This window comes from Lithobates pipiens, unplaced genomic scaffold (assembly GCF_037356315.1).
Source record: "Lithobates pipiens isolate NorthernLeopardFrog02 unplaced genomic scaffold, aLitPip1_a1.2 Scaffold_8, whole genome shotgun sequence".
Lineage (NCBI taxonomy): Eukaryota > Metazoa > Chordata > Amphibia > Anura > Ranidae > Lithobates > Lithobates pipiens.
Genome location: NW_027507903.1, coordinates 254,848,900 through 254,871,400, shown reverse-complemented (window position 1 = coordinate 254,871,400; position 22,501 = coordinate 254,848,900). Strand labels below are relative to the sequence as shown.

Below are 22,501 nucleotides of genomic sequence, written 5' to 3'. Positions count from 1 at the left end.
TAATACCTCCCTCAGAAATGGACTTGGATGAGTCAAAGCTTGGTCCCCCGCACAATAGAATGATCCGTTTTAGTGCATGCGATAGCGTCCATTCTGCATGGTTGGTGCTTTTGTGCGCTTACAATGCACAACACTGCTGACCTCTTTTTTTAAAACTTTATTAAAATTTTGCAGTCTCTCACATTTCTTGCCAAGTGGTTGTGCCGTGTTTTTACTCCCCACCTCCCAAGTTGTAAAGGATAGGAATGTACTTTTGATACAAGCATGCAGTCTTGAGGGTTTTACAGTTACCTCACAGCCCTCCTCACTTCCTGTCAGCCACATGTGTAAACCTTTGTTTAGCGGAAGGAGCCATTGTTTTATTTACTTCCTGGCCCGTGAAATCCACCTATCCTACAACTGAAGGAACAAAGCTATTATTTTAATATATCCGAGCTCATGAAGGCGGCTTCTCTTTTCATCTCCGCCCGATACTATGACACCACTCTGCATGAGCTCAGTATAGTCTCATAAAGAGAAGCGCGCCTACAGCGACAGACGGCAAGGTGTGTTGCGGCATTTCCCTACTCAGGAGAATGCTCCTCATTGGTCGGTTGCCCGGGTAACACTTGTAAGAGAGGGCGGAGCTCCCCTCCCCTCCTCTCCCGCAGCACGAGGGACACACGCGCACACTGCCAAGGAGGCGTGGCTTCCGCAGATAGTGGAATGCGCGCGCCACGCCCTGTACAGTCTCGCGGAGCGCGCGCGCACACGCGGAGTGTCCATTGAGCAGCGGCTCGCGGCCGGTTTCCAGCCCTCCCCCGCCCTCGACAGCGCGCATGCGCGATTCTCGACCGCTACAGGAGGGTGGCGCGCGCTGGAATGCTACCTTAGCACTCGTCTGGTGGGAAGACGGGCCGTTGCGCGCGCAAGGGGTGGGAGTCACGGGGGGCCGGGTGAGAGAAGGCGGCGGCGGTGAGGGGGCCCCACACCACAAGAACGGACACACACTGGAGAAGGTCCAAGTCCATGGAGAGTCGCGTCTCCCCCGTAGCGTCACTGCTCTCCGCAGCCAGCAGGCTTCTCTAACCCCGGGCCGGCTCTCCTCCCGCACCGGGCGCTCTCGGACGTGTAGCGAGGATAAACGAGCGGTGACAGCAGCAGCAGCACTCGGGGACGTCGGAGGAGCAGCCGCCGCCTCTATGATGAAGTTCAAGCCGAACCAGACTAGGACTTACGACAGGGAAGGCTACAAGAAGCGGGCGGCCTGCCTGTGCTTCAAGAACGAGAGGGAGGATGAGGTGAGACCTGGGGAGGGAGGGAGGCCTGCTGTGTCACTGCTACCCCCGCCACTGGGGGGCACCCGACATCACTGCCACATGTGTGTCTCCGGGGTGGGGGGGGTCCACACCACTCTGATCACTGGCCCCGGAACAGGCATGGCCATACACAGGGGGAAGTTGCTGTATTCATGTCTGTCTTCTCATTGTGTGTGTGTGATCATAAGTTTGTCTGGGTGATGTGACACTTGTACACCTGTGGTGCAGAGTAGCCAAGTTCAATCATCCATAGCAGACTTATAGGGTTGCCATGGGTTACCACACATCTAAGCCCCACTTCCTCTTTGCCAGCTGTAGCCGGTGATGCAACTTTGCGAATTTTACTTTCCATGAAGATGTTACACTAGAGTGGTCTTCTGGTAGCAGGCTCTGATTTCCCATCCTCTGCTTTCAGTGTGCTATAGATTACATAAAAACATGTATGACCGCGGGCTCCGAGGGCACTAGTTTGAATGCTGCTATTTTTTCCAATGTGCAAGTTCATGGTGCATGTTAGTGTGCCCAGTGTCCCCTACCAGGAGGGAGATGTCTGCTTGTGACAAGGAATGCTCCAGAGATGTCACCGGTAAACATAGGAAGGCGCAGATATAAAAGGCACAGCTTACTGGTATTACTGAAGCCTGCCATGCACAGATCACATTTCTGCCCATTCCTGCTGAATCAACTGGAATTCAAGCCTTGGGTGACCCTGTCAGGACCACCCAGCTCAGGAAAATCAGTTTTGTCTGTTGATTTGAAGAAGCTTGGCTGGTATTGCGCCCAAACAGTGACTGCATCCAATCGAGGGACAAATCTCCTGTACCGGTCCCTGCAGATTTACCGTAGCAGGGGGAGACTTGTCAAACTGCCCTATTATCGAAGATGGTAGGATCACATTCAGGTTTTTTTTTTTTTTTTCCCTTTAAACTCAAGGGCTGAACTTACAGTGTGCAGGAGTAAGGTTTGCAATATATTATACAATTTTTCTTTAGATTCACCAAAACGTACAATGTGAGGTCAAAGAAACACTTTCAATTTGTATGCAGTCAGGCCCTTGTACTGCATAGTTGAATGTAAATCTAAAGGAAATGAAATAATATTATACAATGTATGGCCAGCTTAAATTCCTTCTCTGGGCGGTCTTTGTACTTTGCAAGGATTTTTTTAAAAATTTTGCACATTCCTTTTTTTTATTTATTTTTTTTTCTGAAAAAGCAGTTTGTACCCATGTGGGAAGTGAATCTAATGGGAGTGATTTTATAATTATCAGTTAGCTTCTGCACTTGCAGTGTTCTTAGGAAAGTGGCAAGGTCTGCTTCCCCTTTTTAGATGTGATCTCACTTTTGGAGCATCTACAGAAATTGCATTTTTGTTGTAGGGAATGCCCAAAATCAGATTTTGTATCTTAGTGCAGACTTCTTGGAAAATTAGCCAGTCCCACAAGCAGGAAATTGCATATCTGGGGGGTCTTCTGTGCACCATCTGTGTACAGAACACCTCCAAGTTGTTGTTTTGCATGTTACTGAAAAGTAAGGATGAGTTCAGGTGTGTTCGCGAACAGCACATACAGACCCCGCCAGGAAGTCAGCACATCGCTAATCACAGGCAGTGAGACATTTCCTAATCTCTGGTGCCGCGCATCGGGGCAATGTCTCACTACCTGTGATTAGCGCTGTGCAGTGCTGACTTCCTGGCGGGCTCATCCTTACTGAAAGGTACAGTGCTGCCAATTGAAAATGGGAGAATTCTTAACATTCAGTTACGCTATAACTGGTGGCAATTGTTTATGGCATATTACGTTTATATACCATAATAAATTTATATTAAGTTTTGTATATTCTGTTTGTTAACCACAAAAGTAGAGCTACTCTTTGACATCCTGAGAAGTCTTTTTTTTTTTTTTTTATATTTAGATGTAAAATTGGTTGTACATGTATTTATTTTTACCATTTAAGAAGTTGCCTGGCATATTTAAAAGGTCAATATTTTCTAAGTTTACAAAACAAAATGTGATCTTCTGTTCTGCAGATTGCACGCAACTTCGTTTTCATTTTTAAGTTTGGTAATGCAAACTGTTGAAGTTGAGGCTTTCAAAATGCTTTGCAAAGTTCTCCTGCTGTTGTAGTCTGTATCAGCACTAGATTATTAATAAAAAGTTTGCCAGTACTACTTAGAATCATTCATGAGCTTTGTGTTGGCCATTTAATTGATTTGCAGAGAAAACTAAGGACTTGGCATTGTAGTGAAGAAATCCCAGATAGCTGCACTCTAATGCAATCGCCTTTATTGGTACAAAAGACAGTCCATACAGTATAAGGAACAGCTGTAGCTAGCGCATTTGACACCCTCACTGGTGCTTAGTCATAGCTTGGCTTGGTAGATGACAGTGCAGTGACTTTTTAGTAGAACAGCTTATCGCAGTGCACTTACAAAACAATTGTTGTCCATGTGCCCTGGCTGTAACCTGTACTTCTCCATTGCAGGGAAAACACAGTGACTGAAGCCTGGAGTGCACTCACTGGCGGCTGTACCAGAATTGGGCACAGTTTACCCCCTTGTTCTGGTTTGTAGTGTGAGTTCTCTGAACCATGCCCCGGGAACAGTTAAGTGCATCCTGCCCCTTGGGAGAGGTGTTCCTGGGCATGATCCACTTGTGGTTTGGAATGGGTTGCTTCAGCATGAGCGAAAACTTTGCCTGGGCATGTAACGCCACAGATCTCTGACCACAGAAGCAGGGATCGCTGTGGTCTGGTGACACAAGCGTGCCCGAGAATACTTATTTTAAAGCAGAGGAGAGAGGTACAATCAAATTCCAGATGGTTCAGTTCAACTGCGCCCTTGTGCAAGTGCACCTTTTAGGCTCGATTCACATTAATGTGTTTTTTTGATGCATTTTTCAGAAATGCTGGAATTTTTTTAACACGAGTTCCTAATGAATTTTTGTGCTTATGTGTTTTTGGAAACAATCAGGACTTTTTTCCCCCACAAAATGCAGCGTTTGTAATGTACTAAAATAGACCCACATCCAAAACGCAAGTACCAAGTTTTTACTGTGATTTTGCTCTGTGTGGGTGTGTTTTTTTTTTTTTTTTTTTTTTTTTTTAGGTAAGCTGTACATTCACTGTGTATATAACTGGTTACTATGGAGGCGGACGGGAAGCGGGCTGCGGCGTCCTTAACCGATGAGTCATCAACTGTCAGTGGACCCCGCTGACAGCTGCTGACTCATCGGTTGTCACTGGTGGTGGCAGTTGGTCAGTCCAAAAAGTGTAAAAATAACCCCTGTCCCCGGTAGCTCGCGCTCAGGAGCGAGCGCAAAGGTAAGTTCCTCCCACATATGTGAACGCCGCTCAAACCACCCGTGAGGTATCTCTGCGTGCGTTAGAGCATGTGCAACAATTCTAGCACTAGACTTCCTCTGTAACTCTCAGCTTGTAACCTGTAAAAACAATTTTTAAAGCGTCGCCTTTGAAGATCTTTAAGTAATATGTGCACAATTTTAAAGTGTGACGTGTTGGGTATCTATTTACTCGGCGTAACATCTTTCACATTTATACAAAAAAATTGGGCTTACTTTACTGTTAGTTTTGAATTCATGATACTGTTCTTTTTTTCCCAAAAAAAGTGTTTCAAAAATTATTATTAAATACTGTGTGATAAAGTTGCAATGACCGCGATTTTATTCCCTAAGGTGTCTGCTAAAAAAACATATGTTTGGGGATTCTGAGTAATTTTCTAGCAAAAAAATTATGATTTTTACATGAGGGCACTTTCACACTGCCAGCACCCGGAGATGGGTTGGTAAAGCACCACTATTTTTAGCGGCGCTTTGCCATAGTTTTTGCCACTTTTATCTCTAACTCCTGCTAGTGGCTGAAAAAGGGTTAAAACCTCCCCCAGAAAACGGGGCTTTGTGGGCTGTTTGGTGCTGCCCATGAATTTCTATGGGCAGGGGTGCTTTAGTATTCACCGCTCCTAAAGCACTGCAAAGAAGCTGCTTGCAGGACTTTTTGTGAGGTCCTGCCAGCACAGCGCCCCAGTGTGAAAGTACTCAGACTTTCACACTGGGATTACAGCTGAGGCTTTTTTCAGGCGCTATTTTTAGCGCTAACACGCCTGAAAAATGCCTCCAGTGTGAAAGGGGGTCTAAGGCAAAATACAGGGTGACTCTCACCAGCAGAGACACAATCTGCCCTAAAAATCTTACAGGTGCTCCAAGTAGGACACGCCCTGCATTGGGCATAGTGGACCACTGGAGACCTGGGCTACTACACTGTGTGAAGCAGCAGTCCGACTCTCCAGTATTCCCCCTAGCAAAATGAATATTTCAGACTGTGTTGCGGCACAAAAAAAATGAAATGAAAGAAACCTATTTAGTACTTTATATGCAGCCTGACTGCGAGGGCCATGTTTGCCCACATTTATGTTAATTGGGAGGCAGCAGCTGCACACACAACCGCTGCACCCATTGTGCATCAGCGTAACTTTCACATTGGGAGAATTGACTGTATCCTTACAGCTGCTGCATCCTAATTGACATGATGCAGGTCTAGCTTCCAAATGTGTAACCACTGTGACAGCCAGTCAGTGCTCACGTGATCGGGCAGAAGTCATTTGAAGGTACTTTTTAACTTAAAGTGGTGTTGCCACCAAAAAAACAAAAATGGCTTAAAATTCATAAAAAAAACAAATTGGCTTTTTTTTTTTTTTTTACTCCTAAATGCCTGTTGCTAGGGGGTCCCTCGTCTGCCTCCTTCAGTGCCCGGGCTGGTGACATTACTTCCCCCTCAGCGCTGCACAGTCATCTGGGACCTGTTAGTGTCCAAGATGACTGTGCAGCGCCGCTCGCGCATGCACAGTGGGTGCCCAGTTGTGAAGCCATAGCTGGGTGCCCACAGTAAGAATGCCAGCGCTGCAGGGAACGAGGGGGGGTGGTCTTCGTTCCCCCACATCGCTGGACCCTGGGACAGGTAAGTGTCCGTTTATTAAGTCAGCAGCTGCAGTATTTGTAGCTGCTGACTTTTTTTTTTTTTTTTTTTTTTATTTTTTTTTTTAGGGGGCACCCCCACTTTAAAAAAAAAATAGAATATAATTCTTTAGCTTTTTTTAAACGTGTATTTAGTGTCATTTTATAGGAGATTTGGTTTACTTTTGATTTCCTGAAACTTCAGAGCATCTCTGTGAATTGTGTGACACGGCAGAGCATAGTGAACATGTCACGGAATTTAAAGTGGAAGTCCAAACTAGATCTAATGAAGTTTAAAACTGCTTACCCCAGTGTTTAAACTTCAAGATTGAACATATTAAGTAGGATTAGGCTAGAACTAATTGAAGTTCAGTGTGGAAATATAGGGTTTAAAGAGGAAGTAAACCCTGATGGGTATACTTCCTCTTTCATTCCCTGCAAAGGCAAAGCATAATGGACTACTATGCATCGCATAGTAGCCCATTATGTGTCACTTACCTGACACAGGAGCCAGCGAAGTCGCCGCTGTCCCCTGTAGTCCGCCGCATCCATCTTGCTGGTGGCATCTCGCAGCTCCGCCGCTGTCATTCGGCGAAGCCGCGATGACGTCACTCCCGTGCATGCGCACGAGAGTCGACACGCGCGGCAGCTCCATTCTTGGAAATGCCGCGCTCAGTGCGCTTGCGCGCCGCTGTCTACGGCGCATGCGCCGTAGACAGCGGTGCCCGTTTTCGGGCAAATATCTCCTAAACCATATAGGTTTAGGAGATATTGCTTGGACCTACAGGTAAGCCTTAATCTAGGCTTACCTGTAGGTCAAAGTGGTTTGTAAGGGTTTACAACCACTTTAATATTTTTATTTTTTACAGTGGATCCATGACTCTTCCAGGCTGTAGTGTATTTTGCTGGTACAGATGCACGTGGAAACAGAACTGAATTGGTTGTATGGTGTGATGAGTAAGCAGGTCCATGAAAACAGGAATTTAATGCCCCATACACACGATCCGAAAATCGTACGGAAAATACCGCTTTCGAAGCGATCGTACGACAATCGGATCGTTGGTACAGAGCTTTCGAGAGCCGATTAGGACAGTTCATCCGATATTATTCTATCGGACGTGCACGGAATTTTTTTTCGTACGATGCCAGATCGTACGATTTTCGTTTAATCAGTACAGCTATCGTTCGAAAATGCAATACAAACGCATTACAACACGACATCACTTCCGAATTTTTTTTCTGTCGTGCGGGAATTTTCGTGACTTTACTAAAAAAACTCATCAGATTCGATCTGAGATTAGCATGCAATAAAAAACGGACGATCATTCGTCCGATAATCTCATCTTGTGTATGGGGCATTAGTAACCGGTCTTGAGAGAAATGTAGTGGTTGTGAGTTCTAGGCTGACCTTAAAATGTGAGTTGCTTCAGTGCTTTGAGACACTGTTTCTGCACCAGAAGGCAGAGAATACATTAAGGTAAAAAAAACTTCTGCCTTTTACAACCACTTTAAAGCTAGTATGTGTCAGTAACGGCTAGTCCACTAGCATTTTCAAAGGAAGCTATACTTTGTGTCAATCCTGATCCATTGTATGGTATCATTCCCTGGCATTTAACAGGGAAAAAGTGGTGATCAAGCACAGATTCCCCAATTGACAGTTTAGGGAAGTGTACATAAGCCTCTGGCTACTAACACCACAGAGCGATAAGTGTGTAGGCATTTACTAAAGGCCTCTAAGCAAAATAATTGCCATTGGAGCCTACAAGCTGTTGCGGTCAATTTATGTGTAAGCTGTTGTGCTAATTATCAGTACTCATACCCTACTTGTTGGTCTGCCCTTCATGTGCATCAGCCTTTATATGCTGTGCTGTTTGTATCATTTGTAGCACAAGTACTGGGCACAAGGTGATTGTAAAGAAGCATGGTTTCTAAACATTTGCAGAAAGTCTAAATTCTTACTTCACCTTGGTTTTGCATAGTCCGTTTTGAATCTCAGCAAAACCTTTGCCGTTGGCTACACTGGATTGCAGGCTTAGAGTTTGCAAATGCGTACAAATACCAACTGCAAAATTTCCCTCAATGAGGCAGTATTTTTTTTTTTTGCTACATGTACAAGGGTGGTTGACCCATGTACTTGAAATCCCAGAGTTGATACATCCAGGAGGCACTGGTACAGCATCCGGCCCTGCAGCCTGTCAAAATCTGATAGGCTGAAATAATGCAGTGGCTGGTCGCTACTGGTGCTTAGGACAGCAATCACTCTCAATGCCTATGGCCCTAAGTATAAATACTGCATGGTACAGCATCAAGCTGTGTATTCCAGCCCATCAAAAACGGACAGGCTGCTGGCAGCAGGACTGGTCGCTGCATTCATGGGTCCTGAAAACCCTTGAATTTGACACGCACACAAAATTTGTAAATTTCTTGATAAACCTACCAGTTTTTGGATAACTGTTGGGGTCAATAATATAACCAATTCGTTTACATTGCCAGTGGAACAGAATCAAATATGCAACCAAGGACCTGTCGCACATACATATATTATATTATATTATATTATATTATTAAAAAAAATAAAAATTGTCGTCCACCAAAGCTAAATGATGGACAACCCGTGGTTTTGAATGAGCTTGTCCAAATCCAATTCGGTCAACAGATGTATGAGAGATTAGTCATGTGTCTGCTTGTCTGACGGATACCTTTCATTCCTTTGAGGACCACATGTAAGGGAGATGCCTTGCATGCCTTTCTAAAGGTGGCCGTTATTGACAAGTGATTAGTGCAGCACATCATGCTATTGCACATTGGTTGTGGATGAAAATGAATAACATTTCAAGAGCTGGAGATTAATATTACAAATGCTCATTGGTAACTGGGTCATTTTAGAGATAAAGATGAAAGGGTCCCAGAAGTTTGACACTTGCTGTTTTATCAGTTGAGTCTGCTGAAAGGGCTGTATTTTATTGATTTGTGCAGTATAGCATACATAAACTTTTATGTGCCTTTCTCACAAGATTTTTTTTTTCCCAGGAAATATATCTTGCATCTGTTAAAATTATATATAAACCCTCACCTTGTAAAACAACACATATATTTTAAAATAGAAATGAAAGGCAAAACATTTGTGTGTTATTAAAGACCTTTTTTTTTATAAATGCCCGCCCTACAATGGGAGCCATTTGAGGTGGTGAGAAAACGGCTCATGAGATAAACTCTAAAGATTTTTTTTTTTTTTGAGACATTAATGCTTTCAGTAGATGAATGTTTATTTCATGTGAAAAAAGTCACGTGTTTGTCACAGCTCTATACAGTTTAGAGCTACAACTAATATATTGAGTTGGTAAAACTTAAAAAAAAAATAAAAAAAAATTCAGTACAGTAAATGGTGTACAATTTAGTTATCCACTTGACCGGAATATTTACCCTCTTCATGACCAGGCCATTTTTTGCGATGGGACACTTACTTTAACTGACAATTGTGCGGTCATGCAACACTGTGCCCAAATTTGTCGTTTTTTTTTTTTTTTCCCCCTCCACAAATGGCTTTCTTTTGGCGATATTTGTTTAGCGCTGCTTTTGCGCTATAAACCAAGCTGACAACTTTTGAAAGGGGAAAAAAACGTTTTTTCTACTTTCTGCCATAAAACATCCAATAAAAAAATCGACAAATTTAGGACAATATATTGTGCTATGTATTTTTGGTAGAAAAATATTTACTAATTACTAGTAAAAAAGCTTGATTTAAATCATAATTTTTAAACTGTCATCTCTGTCCCACTGCGGCGGCTCCTCCTGGCCTGCTGTTGACTCACCGAGCCATCCCATTCACTTTAATGGGACGGCTGGTGATGTGGCTGTAACACAGCGAGGTGAGGGACATTGCAGCAGCAGGCGAGTGGATGCCCGCTGACAGGTACTGCCATGATGGATCTGAAATGACAGGTGCTCTTTAAATGTAAGGACTTATGCCGAGTACACACGATCAGAATTTCAGCCAGCAAAAGAAAGATGAGGGCTTTTCATTGGAAAATGCGACCATGTATAGGCTCCATTGGAATTTAGCTGACCAAATTCCCGCCAGCAAAAATTTGAGAGCATGTTCGCAATTTTTCCTATGGAAAAACTTTCTATCAGAAATTCCGATTGTGTGTATACAATTGCAACACGCAAAAACTCACGCATGCTCAGATTCAACTAGGAGATGGAAGCTACTGAGTGTTGATCTTCCTTTTTCTAGTCCCATTGTACGTGTTGTACATCACTGCGTTCTTGACAGTCGGAATTTGGTGTGACCATGTGTATGCAAGACAGCTTGAGCAAAATCCTGTCGAATTCCGTCGGGAAAACCATCGGGGCTTTTTCCGACCAAAATTCCGATCGTGTGTACGCGGCATAATTCTTGCTGTTAGAATGTTTAATATTTGACAAAAGATGGAATAAAGGGTTTCCTATTTAAAAGAAGCTGTCAGGTTAGTAAAACTGCGATTTCAGAACCGATTCAATCATACAGTTTGTAGTGTACATAGAGTTGCAAAACAATGGGATAAAGGAATATTCCTGAACTCTGTTATCTCATGATTACTGTGAAGTTGTGTGAATGCATCAATGCAGTGCATGTTAGCTCAGCTTGCAGAGCTTGAAATCATTGAAGGAGTTTACCAAAAATGTAAATATTGCACAATATACAGTCTCTTGCTATGTAGCTAAGCTCCATTTCATGGAATAAACAAAATGATGTATCATAAATACAAGTGAGAAAATGTTTCATTCATATTCTCTGAAAAATGGCCAAGAAATCGTACATTTTGCCAGGATATGTAAACTTACGAGCACTGTAACTAAGCGGTGTTAGTGCGGCAATTGTCCCTCATTGTGCTTTTCAGAAAACAGATTGATGCTGGAATGCCATTAGCTGCCACCACTAATCAGATGCTGGTTTTCCAGCATGCCCGTTCAACAGAAGTTGGTCAGGCTGCTGTACACACTGGCTTAATGTTGACCTGCTGATATCTGGCCCTTGTGTACTATCCTTAAACTCGAGCATGACACAAGTATGCAAATCAGAAGTTCTTTACTTTTAATTGCATGCTGCTTCTAGATCATTGACGGAAAGTTCTGTAGCCAGAAACAGCCATGCAATTGGCTAGGAATTTATAGGCTAGGGATAGCAGCCTGTTCTCTCAGTATTAGGTGTTCTTTAGGGCACACTTTTTTCAAGCTTTGTGGAATATTTTTAAATGAGTTTGCTGTAATGCACATACACATGCTACTTTTTTTTTTTTTTTTTTTTTTTCAGTGCAGCACAGGTCATGTTAGTGCAGGTGTCTTGGGGTTCCATTCAGTGCAGAGTGGTGTCACTCATTTTTGAAGTTTGCATTTTGCATTGCTGCTCAATATGATGTGCCTCTTACAAAACGTTACCACAATGCACTAGTATTTGAATGAGCCCTTAAGCTGGAAAGTTCAATGAGGCTGCAGAAACTACAGCACTCTAAGTGATTTGTGTACAAATCTCTAATGCAGTTACCATATTGGGGAAGGACAAGCATTTAAAAATGTGGAGAGGGAAAAAAAAACACCTTCAATAACTTATTGACAATGTGAGCCTGTATTTTGCTCTTAGTAGGGACGATAACCGGTTCTTTTTAGAGGACTTGACTAGCTGAGCAAGTTGAAGCGTAAACAATACTATGGGGGTTATTTACTAAAGGAAAATCCACTTTGCACTTGGAAGTAAAGTCGCTGTAGATCCGAGGGGGACATGCAAGGAAAATGGCATTTTAGCTTGCACAAGATTGGATGATAAAATCAGCAGAGCTTCCCCTCATTACAGATCTACCCCTCAGATTTACAGTGACTGCACTTCTTCCAAGTGCACTTTCGTTTTTGTATATAAATATAATTTATAAAAAAAAAAATCCTTGGTTTAGGCCGATATGTATTCATATTTTTGGTAAAAAAAAAATCGCAACAAGCGTGTATTGATTTGCGCAAAAGTTATAGCATCTACAAAAAAATGGTTATGAAATTTTTATGTGTGTGTATATATATGTGTGTGTGTATGTATGTATGTATGTGTATATGTGTGTATATATATATATATATATATATATATATATATATATATATATATATATATATATATATATATATATATATATATATATATATATATATATATATATATATATATATATATAAAATATTAATTTTTTTCGCGACATTATGTGCTGATGTATATCAGCGGTCGGCAAGTGGGTTAGAGTGATTGTAAAACTGCAGATTATATTTTAAATAAACATGTTTATCCTCTTCCCGCCATGCATACGCAGATGTGCGTACTCTGCTTTCGGGGGTTATACCGGGATGATCATCCCGGTACCGTTGTTTAGAGCGGGCGATGCGACTAAAGGCGCCGGAGGGCCGATCGATGATCCAGTGGCTAGTGACAGTGGAACAAAGCCATTTCCGGTACTTGTCACCACCTGTTACTGTCACAAGGGATGTTTACATTCCTTGTGACAGCAATAAAAGTGATTTTTTTTTTTATATAAAATAGAGAAACATTTTTCAAACTGCCCCCCGTCACCGCGAGCTCGCGCAGCAAACGCATACGGAAGTCGCTCCCGCATATGTCAACGGTGTTCAAATCACACATGTGAGGTATCGCCGCGATCATCAGAGCAAGGGCAATAATTTTAGCACTAGACCTCCTCTGTACTCTAACTTGGTAACCGTAAAAAAAATTGAAAGCGTCGCCTTTAAGTACCAGTTTTGTCACCATTCCACAAATGCGTGCAATTATAAAGCGTGACATGTTTGGTATCTATTTACTCGGTGCAACATCATCTTTCACATTATACAAAAAAATTGGGATAACTATACTGTCTTCTTATAAAATGCTTTTCTAGTTTGTAAACATAATCTTACAAGGCTCTCAGGAACACAGAACTGTAGTGGAACGAATTCTCTATGCATTTTGAATATGCACAGCGGTTTCACCTTTCACTAGAAGTTTGCTGCTGGAACTACAAACCAGGTATTCTGTTAGGATGTCAGCAATTACTCTGGCCTAAGGCCTCTTGCACATGATACTCCTGTTTCAAGAGGCCTAATACTACTGCCATTAGTGGAAAACCTTCACCGAGATCTTAAAGGAAAAGTACAGCCACAGCTTGTTTGTCTGTACTTCTGTGAATCACAAGGGTACAGTTCGTTCTACACTCCTATGACCCATTTTCAGCACGCAGTGGGCTGAAGTCGTAGAGCAGGCTCGAGCAAGATCGCGACAATGGAGTCTGGATCCACCCACCTGCATGGACTGGCACCTGGCTCGGCCTCCTCAAGCTGCTGAGATACTTAGCTGGCCAATCCTTATCCCATCCCCTCTACCACTCAGTACTCCAGTGAGTGGTGGTGGGGGGGAGGGGGGGGGCAGAACAAAGAGCTGCTGACAGTTCTCAGCTTAAGGAGTTGTGAGAACCAAGTGATCGACAGTGTTCAATTGCTCAGTTCTCAGTGTTCAGGCCGCTGTGGGGAAAGCTGTAGCATTCGTGGTGCTGAGGGTTTTGAGGAAATGGTCAATAAAGGCAACATCCCATTTTTGATATCCTTATTCTTCGTTGGCAGTATAACTTGTAGTCTGTAGACATGCATACACCATGTGATTTGTCCATGAACGGAACACAAATTGGTGTAGATTCCAAGCAGTGGATAAAAGGAATGTTTAGAGAATAGGCAGTGCACACAATATAAGGCATTTTTGAAAGTAAACCTTTTTTTTTTTTTTGACACTGACAAATACCTATTGTTTGGATTTGATATTACATAGCTGTTATAAAAGCAAAGTATATTGTGCACTTTGATCTCATTTTAGGGTAAGGCTTCAAGTTAGGCTTAATTTTAAAGATTGGGTTAGTGTTCCGGTTAAGAGTTTAGGGATAGATGACACAGGCACATTGTTAGATACTGTTTGAATTTATGGTTCGCAAGAATTCTATATACATTTATAGAATGTAGCTATACTGTTTGCAAATGTATTATATAGTAGTTTTGCACTGCCTGAGGACTTCAATAGACAAGCCCCCCAATGCAGACTAAACAACCAAAATAAACTGCACCCTCTAGTGGCTGAAGGGGATATTCACTCTTGTAGGGAACCTAGGTGTAGCAGCCCCATTGGCTTTGAGTAGGGCTGAAACAACTAATCGATTAATCGACACCTAATCGATTATGAAATTAATCGATTACTATTTTCATAATCGAGTAATCGGCCAGGAACATAATGGGGGTTAAAAAAAATGAGCCTTTAATAGTACAAAAATATAATCCCTACTGTAAATATTACTTTCACTGTTATACGGTAAAAAAAATTAACCCCACCCAGTAGTGATTATCTGCTTTTTTTGTACTATAAAGGGCTAATTTTAGTTTTTTTTTTTTTTTTAACCCCATTATGTTACTAAACGCCTTAGACCTGGTTCACATCTGTGTTTATTGGTGGTTTTTGCAGAAACGCAATACAGTTCATTTTGCATGGTTTCCTATTTCAGCCGCTGCATATTTGGAAAGGGGCGGGGACTTTTAACGCAAAATTGAGATTTTTTGGTTCAATATACTTCAATGGAGAAGCTGCAGAAAAGAATGTAATGTGTTTTAGCAGCAATTTTTTTTTTTTTTTTTATCTGCCCAAAAAAAAATGCAAATTGTAGTAAAATCGCGTGCACAAAAATCAAAACGTACAGCAAAAAGCACTGCAGAAACAGATCAAAAGCAAACTGCATAGATGTGTACCAAGCCTTATGCTGACCACACCGATCAATTTTCAGGTGAGAATATTCAGATGAAAAATCTTTGTACATTCGCTGAATGAAAGAATTTTGTTTGAAATTTTCACTTCATTTCTGAACAAAAACCACATACACTGTCTGAAAATTCCTTTGACCAAGAAGTTTTCTATTTCCATATATTCCCGTTCTATGGTTGAAAATGAATGTCAATTTGACCCACTTTTATTTTTTTTATTTTTTTATTAATTAACCGATTTAATCGAAACAATAATTGGCCAACTAATCGATTATGAAAATAATCGTTAGTTGCAGCCCTAGCTTTGAGTAAATAACGAGAGGAGAGCTTCTGATGGGTGCAGTGCATTTATTCTTTTGCTTCAAAGATGTGCATTAAGGTTGAACACCACAGAGGTTAATCTTTTGACTCAAACACCATAATCGCTATATGCACGAATTGCACCATATACACAGTGTAAACTGTAAAATGACATACAATACATTAGTTTACAGAGATCACCATAAGGGGGTTACAACAGAATTACAACTGTGGCGTTACAAAGTGGTGGTCCATTATCTATACACATACATCTAAATTAACATTTCAGAAAGCATGACTATGTTCAAACGTGGATTGTCTACAGCATATCTTTTAACTAACAGCATGGACTCCATTTTATACCTAAAAACATATACACTGACAATGCACCTTTTTACTGCATACCTTGCTCTGCTTGCCAAGGGGTGCAACTTTTAAACTTTAGAAAACTTCCATAGACTAGACTATCTCCTTCCCACAAGGTACTGCTGCATTGCCTGGGCTGAATGAATGAGAGAGCCCCTTGCAAAACTAGCGGAAGCAGGAAGTGCCTGGCGATTGTCTTACTTTTGTTCCCCTAGGGCAGGGATCTGCAATTAGCGGACCTCCAGCTGTTGCAGAACTACAAATCCCATGAAGCATAGCGAGACTCTGACAGCCACAAGCATGACAGCTAGAGGCAGAGGCATGATGGGACTTGTAGTTTTGCAACAGCTGGAGGTCCGCTAATTGCAGATCCCTGCCCTAGGGAATGTTTTAAAGGTTCCACCTGTGATTCAGTGCTGAACAAAGATTTAAATTGACAAGTGGACAGTTAAACTAGGTATTCAGGGTTTTATCTGTGTATATTGGCATTCCTGGAGCGATCAAGTGGAGGGCTGCTTGTTTGTAGGGGAAATCTAGGTTTAAATAACCCTTCCTGGCCTTTTAAATCAAAACCTTTGCCCATCTCTTGTTAAAATTGGCTTAAACGGAGAATGATCTTGGATAACGGCTAGTTGGATCCCAACTTTCTTTTTGCTATCTTCCAATGCAGTTTTGAATCTGGCTACTTGTAAGGGGTTGAACCGTTTTTTTCCTTTTTGTTTAAAGAGGAACTGCAGCTCACATAATTTGGAATAAAAACATCTTTGCCATTCTGAAGCTTCCCTCCAACACTTTGTGTGTATGTATGTGTATAGATCTAGATATAGAGAGAGAGAGAGAGAGATAGATTCTGTACATGCCAAATATGCTGCAAAAATCTCTAGCTCTGCATTTCTCTTTACTTGCAAGAGTATGTGTTTGTGAGCTGTGACTTGGCACCCATATCTCCCCCCCCTTCTCACTAGATGGGAATAACCGCAGCGGAATCCTTATTTACCTGAGATGAACTTCACCTTTTTGTTAGACTTTATGTAGTTCATTTGGACCAACTTGGCCAGAAATAGAAAAGGTTTCAAATGTTTGAGTTTTTAGGAAAGAAATGGGTAACTTTTGAAATAGATGGTATCAAAACATCTCAAAGTTGGAACAGGACAACAAAAAGCTGGCAAGTTAGTGGTACTAACAAGGAAGAGGCGGAACAACAATTTGCAACTAATTGGGTTATTGGCAGCGGTTTCAGTAAACTGGTTATAAAAAGAGCATCTTAGAGAATCGGTGTCTCAGAAGTAAAGATGGGCAGAGTTTCACCAATCCTGAAGCTGCCTCCAAAATTTTCTATTGCAGAGTAATGTTTCACAACATAAAATTGCAAAGACTTTAAATATATCCTCTACAATACATTAATCTCAAAAGATTTCGATGGCAAAATCTCTGGGGACAAAGCTGAAAAGCTGGCACATTGGATGCCCATGTTCTTCGGGCCCTCAGATGGCACTGCATTAAAAGGCAGTTTCTGTGATCGACATCACTGCAGGAGCTCAGAATTACTTCCAACTGTCTTTGAACACAATTCGCCATGCTATCCAAAAATGCAAGTTAATGCTCTATCTTGGAAAGAAGCCACTTGACAAAAGCCTGCATCTCTGATGGTATGGAGGTACATTGTGTATGGAATAGAGAGCTTGCACATCTGGAAAGGCACCATTAATTGTGTAAAATATATTAAGGTTTTAGAGCAGCATATGGTCCAATTCATCTTTTTCAGGGAAGGTCTTTCATATGTTAGGACAATGCTAAACCACATACTGCATCTAAGACAACAGTAGATGAGTATGGATGCTTAACTGGCCTGCCTGCAGTCTAGACCTTTTCATCAAATGAAAATATTTGGTGCATCTTGAAACAAAAAATACAGCAACGACCCAGGACTGTTGAGCAGTTGGATGCCAATATCACACAAGAATGGAACCACATTCCTCTCCCAAAATTCCAGCAACTTGTCTTCCAGTTCCGAGATGTTAACAGTGTTAAAACAGTGGGTGCTACACCATGGTGAACATGGCCCTGTCCCAACTTTGAGATATGTAACTTCAAAAGGAGGACATTTTGAAATGGATAGCAGTAACTGAACTTTCAATTGCACTTTTTGTCAGTGTTGCAAAGCAATCAGTGGTGGCTTCGATGGACCACAAGAAGATGGGAAAAGTAGAAAAAACGTATTCCTTTTGAAGGGAACTGTATTTACCCATACCCCCCCATTTTCAGTTTGATCTGTATTGAAATGTATTGAAGCTGTCTAGTTTTATTAAACCGTTTTGACTTCACAATCTGTCCATTAATTCATTAATCTGCGAATTAAATTCAAAATACTAACTATGTACAAAGGCATCCTCAATTTAGTCCCCAGCTCTATCCTAGCCTAGTATCTAAATACTAACCTACTTGTTCTCTTCGTTCCTCTCAAGACCTCCTGCTCTCTAGCTCCCGCGTCACCTCCTCCCATGCTTGCCTCCAGGACTTTTCCAGAGCCTCTCCAATCCTATGGAATGCCCTACCCCAATCTGTCTGCTTATCTCCTACTCTATTAGCTTTTGGATGATCCCTGAAAACCCTTCTCTTCAGAGAAGCCTATCCTACCCACGCCTAACAACTGTACTTTAATTTTTTTCCGTTAGCTCACCCCCCACAGTTGTTTTTTTTTTTTTTTTTTTTTTTTTTTTTTTTTTTTTGTCAGTTACTTGCAACTGTATTTGTGATTCCTAGTGGCTGGAAAGTGGTTTAAATTGACAAAATGTGGTGTATGCTCAGCTTTTTTTGTTCTCCGAAAAAGCATTATAATGGTATCTGAAGCGTTCAGACAAATGGGCTTATTTGTATGCAGAATTGTTACTGATCATTTAAGTTAAGCTTGTGCTGTGATTCTTTCTAGTCTGATGTTGGTTAAGAATGTTAGGCAGCCACTTTACATTGCCTGGATCTTTGGAGCAATCACTGTTATAATCAGGAATGTTAATGGCTATGTGTTGCTGCATAACCAGGCACCGGCTCATGTGTGAGCAGTGTCCATACAAGTTTGTTTAAATACTCGCACTTCTTTTGCTGTTGGATTGTAAAAACACGAGAGCATATCTAGGAATATTTCTTGTTTTTAAATGAGGCCCCCGTCTTTTTCAAATTTTCAGCTGTACTATCCTGAACCAACGACTGCTTCCTTATATCTTTTGCGATCACTTCATTAATAAACGCTGTCTCTAATTCAGTTTGAAATACTGACATTTGCCAGCACGTGGCAGTGCATGGCACTTTTACAAAGTCTGTAGAAGCTTAGGGAACTATTAAAGGAGTGTGGGTTTTTTCTATAAATGTTGGTAATTCTCTTTAAAATCTGATATGGCATTTGATGCCGGTTTAGGATTTTTGTCTTGCAGGAAAATTGAAGCTAAACTCTGTGCACCTCATTTTGATCTTTCAATGTGTTTTTATCTTGTACAGTGTAGCTATTCATTATTACACTGTGGTTGAGTGCATCACACCAATGGCATTGTAACAGGCTCTGCTTTGTGAATGGGAAAGCTTACGTGGGGGGGGGTCTAAAAACTGACACCAGCACTGCTGTTGATCATAGTTGCTGTGTTGGGGTAGGTGGAAGTACATCAGAAGATGTACCAGGTAACACAAACTATAAGCTTCTTTTTTTTAATGCTAATTCAGTAGAGCACACCCTCTCACTCACACTGATTTAGATCCGCCGGTCAGTTTTTCAGGCGGATCTGATCAAAGGCTCCATTTTAGTATATGGGCAGGCGATTGTTTGTTTACATCCGCCTGCCCATATACTAAAATTAAGCTTCAACTCAGATGCTCCTGAAATGCCAACAAGATGATTTGATCAGGAGTGCTTGTGTGAAACCTACTTGAAGCTTGCGTATTCCCCAAAGTCTATCTGGATCTGAAAGTTTTGCGGCCTTTCTGCTTCTTTTGGACCGAAGTGTGACTCATCACAGGTAAAAAAAAAAAAAATAATCAGATGCGCATCCTGCTGCATTCACCTGTCTATAGATCGAACATGAGTCTGTTTCAAAATTGATTATTTTACTATTCACTATTTTTCAGTTTATTCTGCACAGAAAGGGTGTCCATGCTGAGAGACTGCAAGTGTTGCATGTATACATTCTTTGCTCCTTTGTCCCCCCACACCATTTGACATGCAGTAGCATATTCTCATCACGGTTTATCTCGAGGTAAAAAATGTTCACCTCTAAGGCCAGCCATATATGTACCGACATTTGACTTGTTCGGCAAGTATTGAGTTTCGATCCAAGCATGGGCTAAGTCCTTGTACACAAGTCTACTGAACGATTTCTGTGCAACGATCATTGCTGTTGGCAATACCTGCTGTGAGAATACAAAGGCTCAGCAGGGAGGATTCCTCAACCCACAAATTCGAGGTGGATTTGGGGTTGGTTGTGGGCGTTGGTGTTTTTTTACTAGTTAAAAAATGAAAATGAATCCCGTATGGGCTACTTTAGCCCTTGCTGCTGCCTACTGTGACCTGGTCACCTTCCGTTTTGAACCACTCCTCCTTCCAGTAGTCAGCATCTCAAGGTCCTGGCATTGACGGCTTGGAACATTGTCCCTACATTGCTTTGTCCAGTAATTGACCAATTCAAATTTTCCTAAATGCCACATAATTGGGTACTTAAAGAAGATATGACGACTGCTTACACCTCCTCCATTTAATAACCTCCGCATTGTAATAGCAATAAAAAACAATCATAACGTTTGATAATTCCATATAAGCTTATTTGAAAAATCTTTTACTGTTGAGGTGGGCTGACCATCTCCACGATTTCCTGGATTCCCTGAATGCTTTGCTGCTTTTTCCTCTGCTCTTTACATTCAATTTCTAATGACCCCCATTTCCAATTGAACCTTGCTGCCTTCTAGCATTAATTCCTCTACTGCAGGGATATGCAATTAGCGGACCTCCAGCTGTTGCAGAACTAAAAGTCCCATGAGGCATAGCGAGACTGACAGCCACAAGCATGACACCCAGAGGAAGAGCATCATGGGACTTGTCGTTTTGTAACAGCTGGAGGTCCGCTAATTGCATATCCCTGCTCTACTGGCTCCACCTTCTTAAACTCCTCCTCCTCAGGACCTCTGCTGTCTTGGCTCTGACTTCTGTGATACAGCAGTGCCTTCAAGATCAGAATAGGAGTAGGCTACAAATGCACTACATTGTAGAAATAGATATTTTTTTTTTATTTTTATTTTTTTTTTACATTTTTATCATGACAACTTTAATGTAAGTGCTTACCAAAGTGAGAAAAATAACATTTTAGTTATAAGCAGCACTGTAATGAATTGAAATCATCATTCACATGTGGTGAATCCGTAGGAGAAGACCATCCACCCATGGACTGATGCATTTTGACCCTCTGCTGGGTCTTAATCCTAGATCAAGAAAAAAATATTTGGGTCAGCAGTGAGGCTTCAACTAGTGGAAATTGTGTAAGGATGCCCCATGTGTACAGTTCATATAAAGGATCTATTGAAAATGTACTGTACAGTATTTGTAGTTCAGCGCAGACTTTTTTTTTTCTCCACACACTTGTATACATTACAATATTCACATATTCTGTATATAAGCAATAAATCAAAAAAAAGTGTGAGGTAACAGGTAGCTACTGTTTTTAGTGTGTGTGTTAATTTAAAAAAATATATAAATTGCGTGTTGTACTTTCGGTGGTGCCTGTGAGCAAAACCCCCCCCCCCCCCCCCCCCCACACCACCAACTTCTGCAATTTCACCTTTTTGCTTGTGCTCCGACTATACTCACTCATAGACTGACTGCTGCGTTTTTAGCCATGATGGTTATTTTTCCATTCTGTAAAATCCCCAGTATTAAAGATTAACTGCGCTGCTGGCACTTGCACATTTTTATGCATTCCATGTTATCATGTTTACATGACTCAGAATGCAGGCTTATCTTGGTTTGGCTGGAGACTCAGGTTCAAGGCTCACAATTATGAATTGTGCAGTGTGTAAATGATTGATCTGGAAGCAAAGCATGCAATTGGTTGTTTTGCGGTATTGAACCAAACTCGGCTATCAATTTTTATTTTATTTTTTTTCAGCCCTGCTGATGTGAATGAAGGAAAAACGACTAGTGTGTATGAGGCTTTAGGTTGGGCTCATGCTTGAGCGATGCAGGAACTAACGCGATTCTTGTGGGTTTTCGCATCGCACCTGAATCGCGGACAGTTGACACTGACGTTTGTGAACCGCTGCGCATGTCAATGTAAAGTTAATGACACCCCCAGATTGGACCGCGGTGCGAACTCTGAAATTATGCTGGTATCGGATTGCATAGGTGTGAACACCCATGCGATCCGATTCCAGTGTGGACTAAAGAGTCTTGCACCGTTTTGGTGCAAATGTGAGTTCAGCCATACAGTTTGTATGGCTGAAGTCACATTGCACAGACAACGCATGTGATCTGCACAGCAATGCGGTGCGAATTGCATGCTATGTCTGTCTATGCCTTAGAGTTGCATGTGATTTGACATCGGTATGTGATTTTCTGCTGAGCATGGTATGGGTTTCCTTTGGTCATCACCCAGAAATCCAGAGGCAAGGGATTTTTTTACAGGTTTAGAGTAGTGACATCTCTAAAAGTGTGTGGACAGCAGAAGATCCTGTGCACATAGGCATCTTACTGTTCGATCAATGCATTTATGTAAAGTGTCTGATGCATGAAGTT

At 41.6% G+C, this 22,501-nt stretch overlaps 1 protein-coding gene across 3 annotated transcripts in view; it reads left to right on the top strand.

Annotated features, from left to right (window-relative positions):
* Positions 1-770: 770 nt before the first annotated feature.
* NUDT4 (nudix hydrolase 4) overlaps positions 771-22,501 on the top strand; it is a 44,345-nt gene continuing 22,614 nt past the window's right edge. Inside the window, exon 1 of one of the 3 annotated variants that reach the window (XM_077470749.1) lies at positions 771-1,280. In XM_077470749.1, the coding sequence (XP_077326875.1) occupies positions 819-1,280 (462 nt within the window). In that variant the 5' untranslated portion in view covers positions 771-818. Of the gene's footprint in view, positions 1,281-2,036; positions 2,184-22,501 lie in introns of those variants that run through there. The other 2 variants (XM_077470750.1, XM_077470751.1) reach the window with 2 other exon arrangements.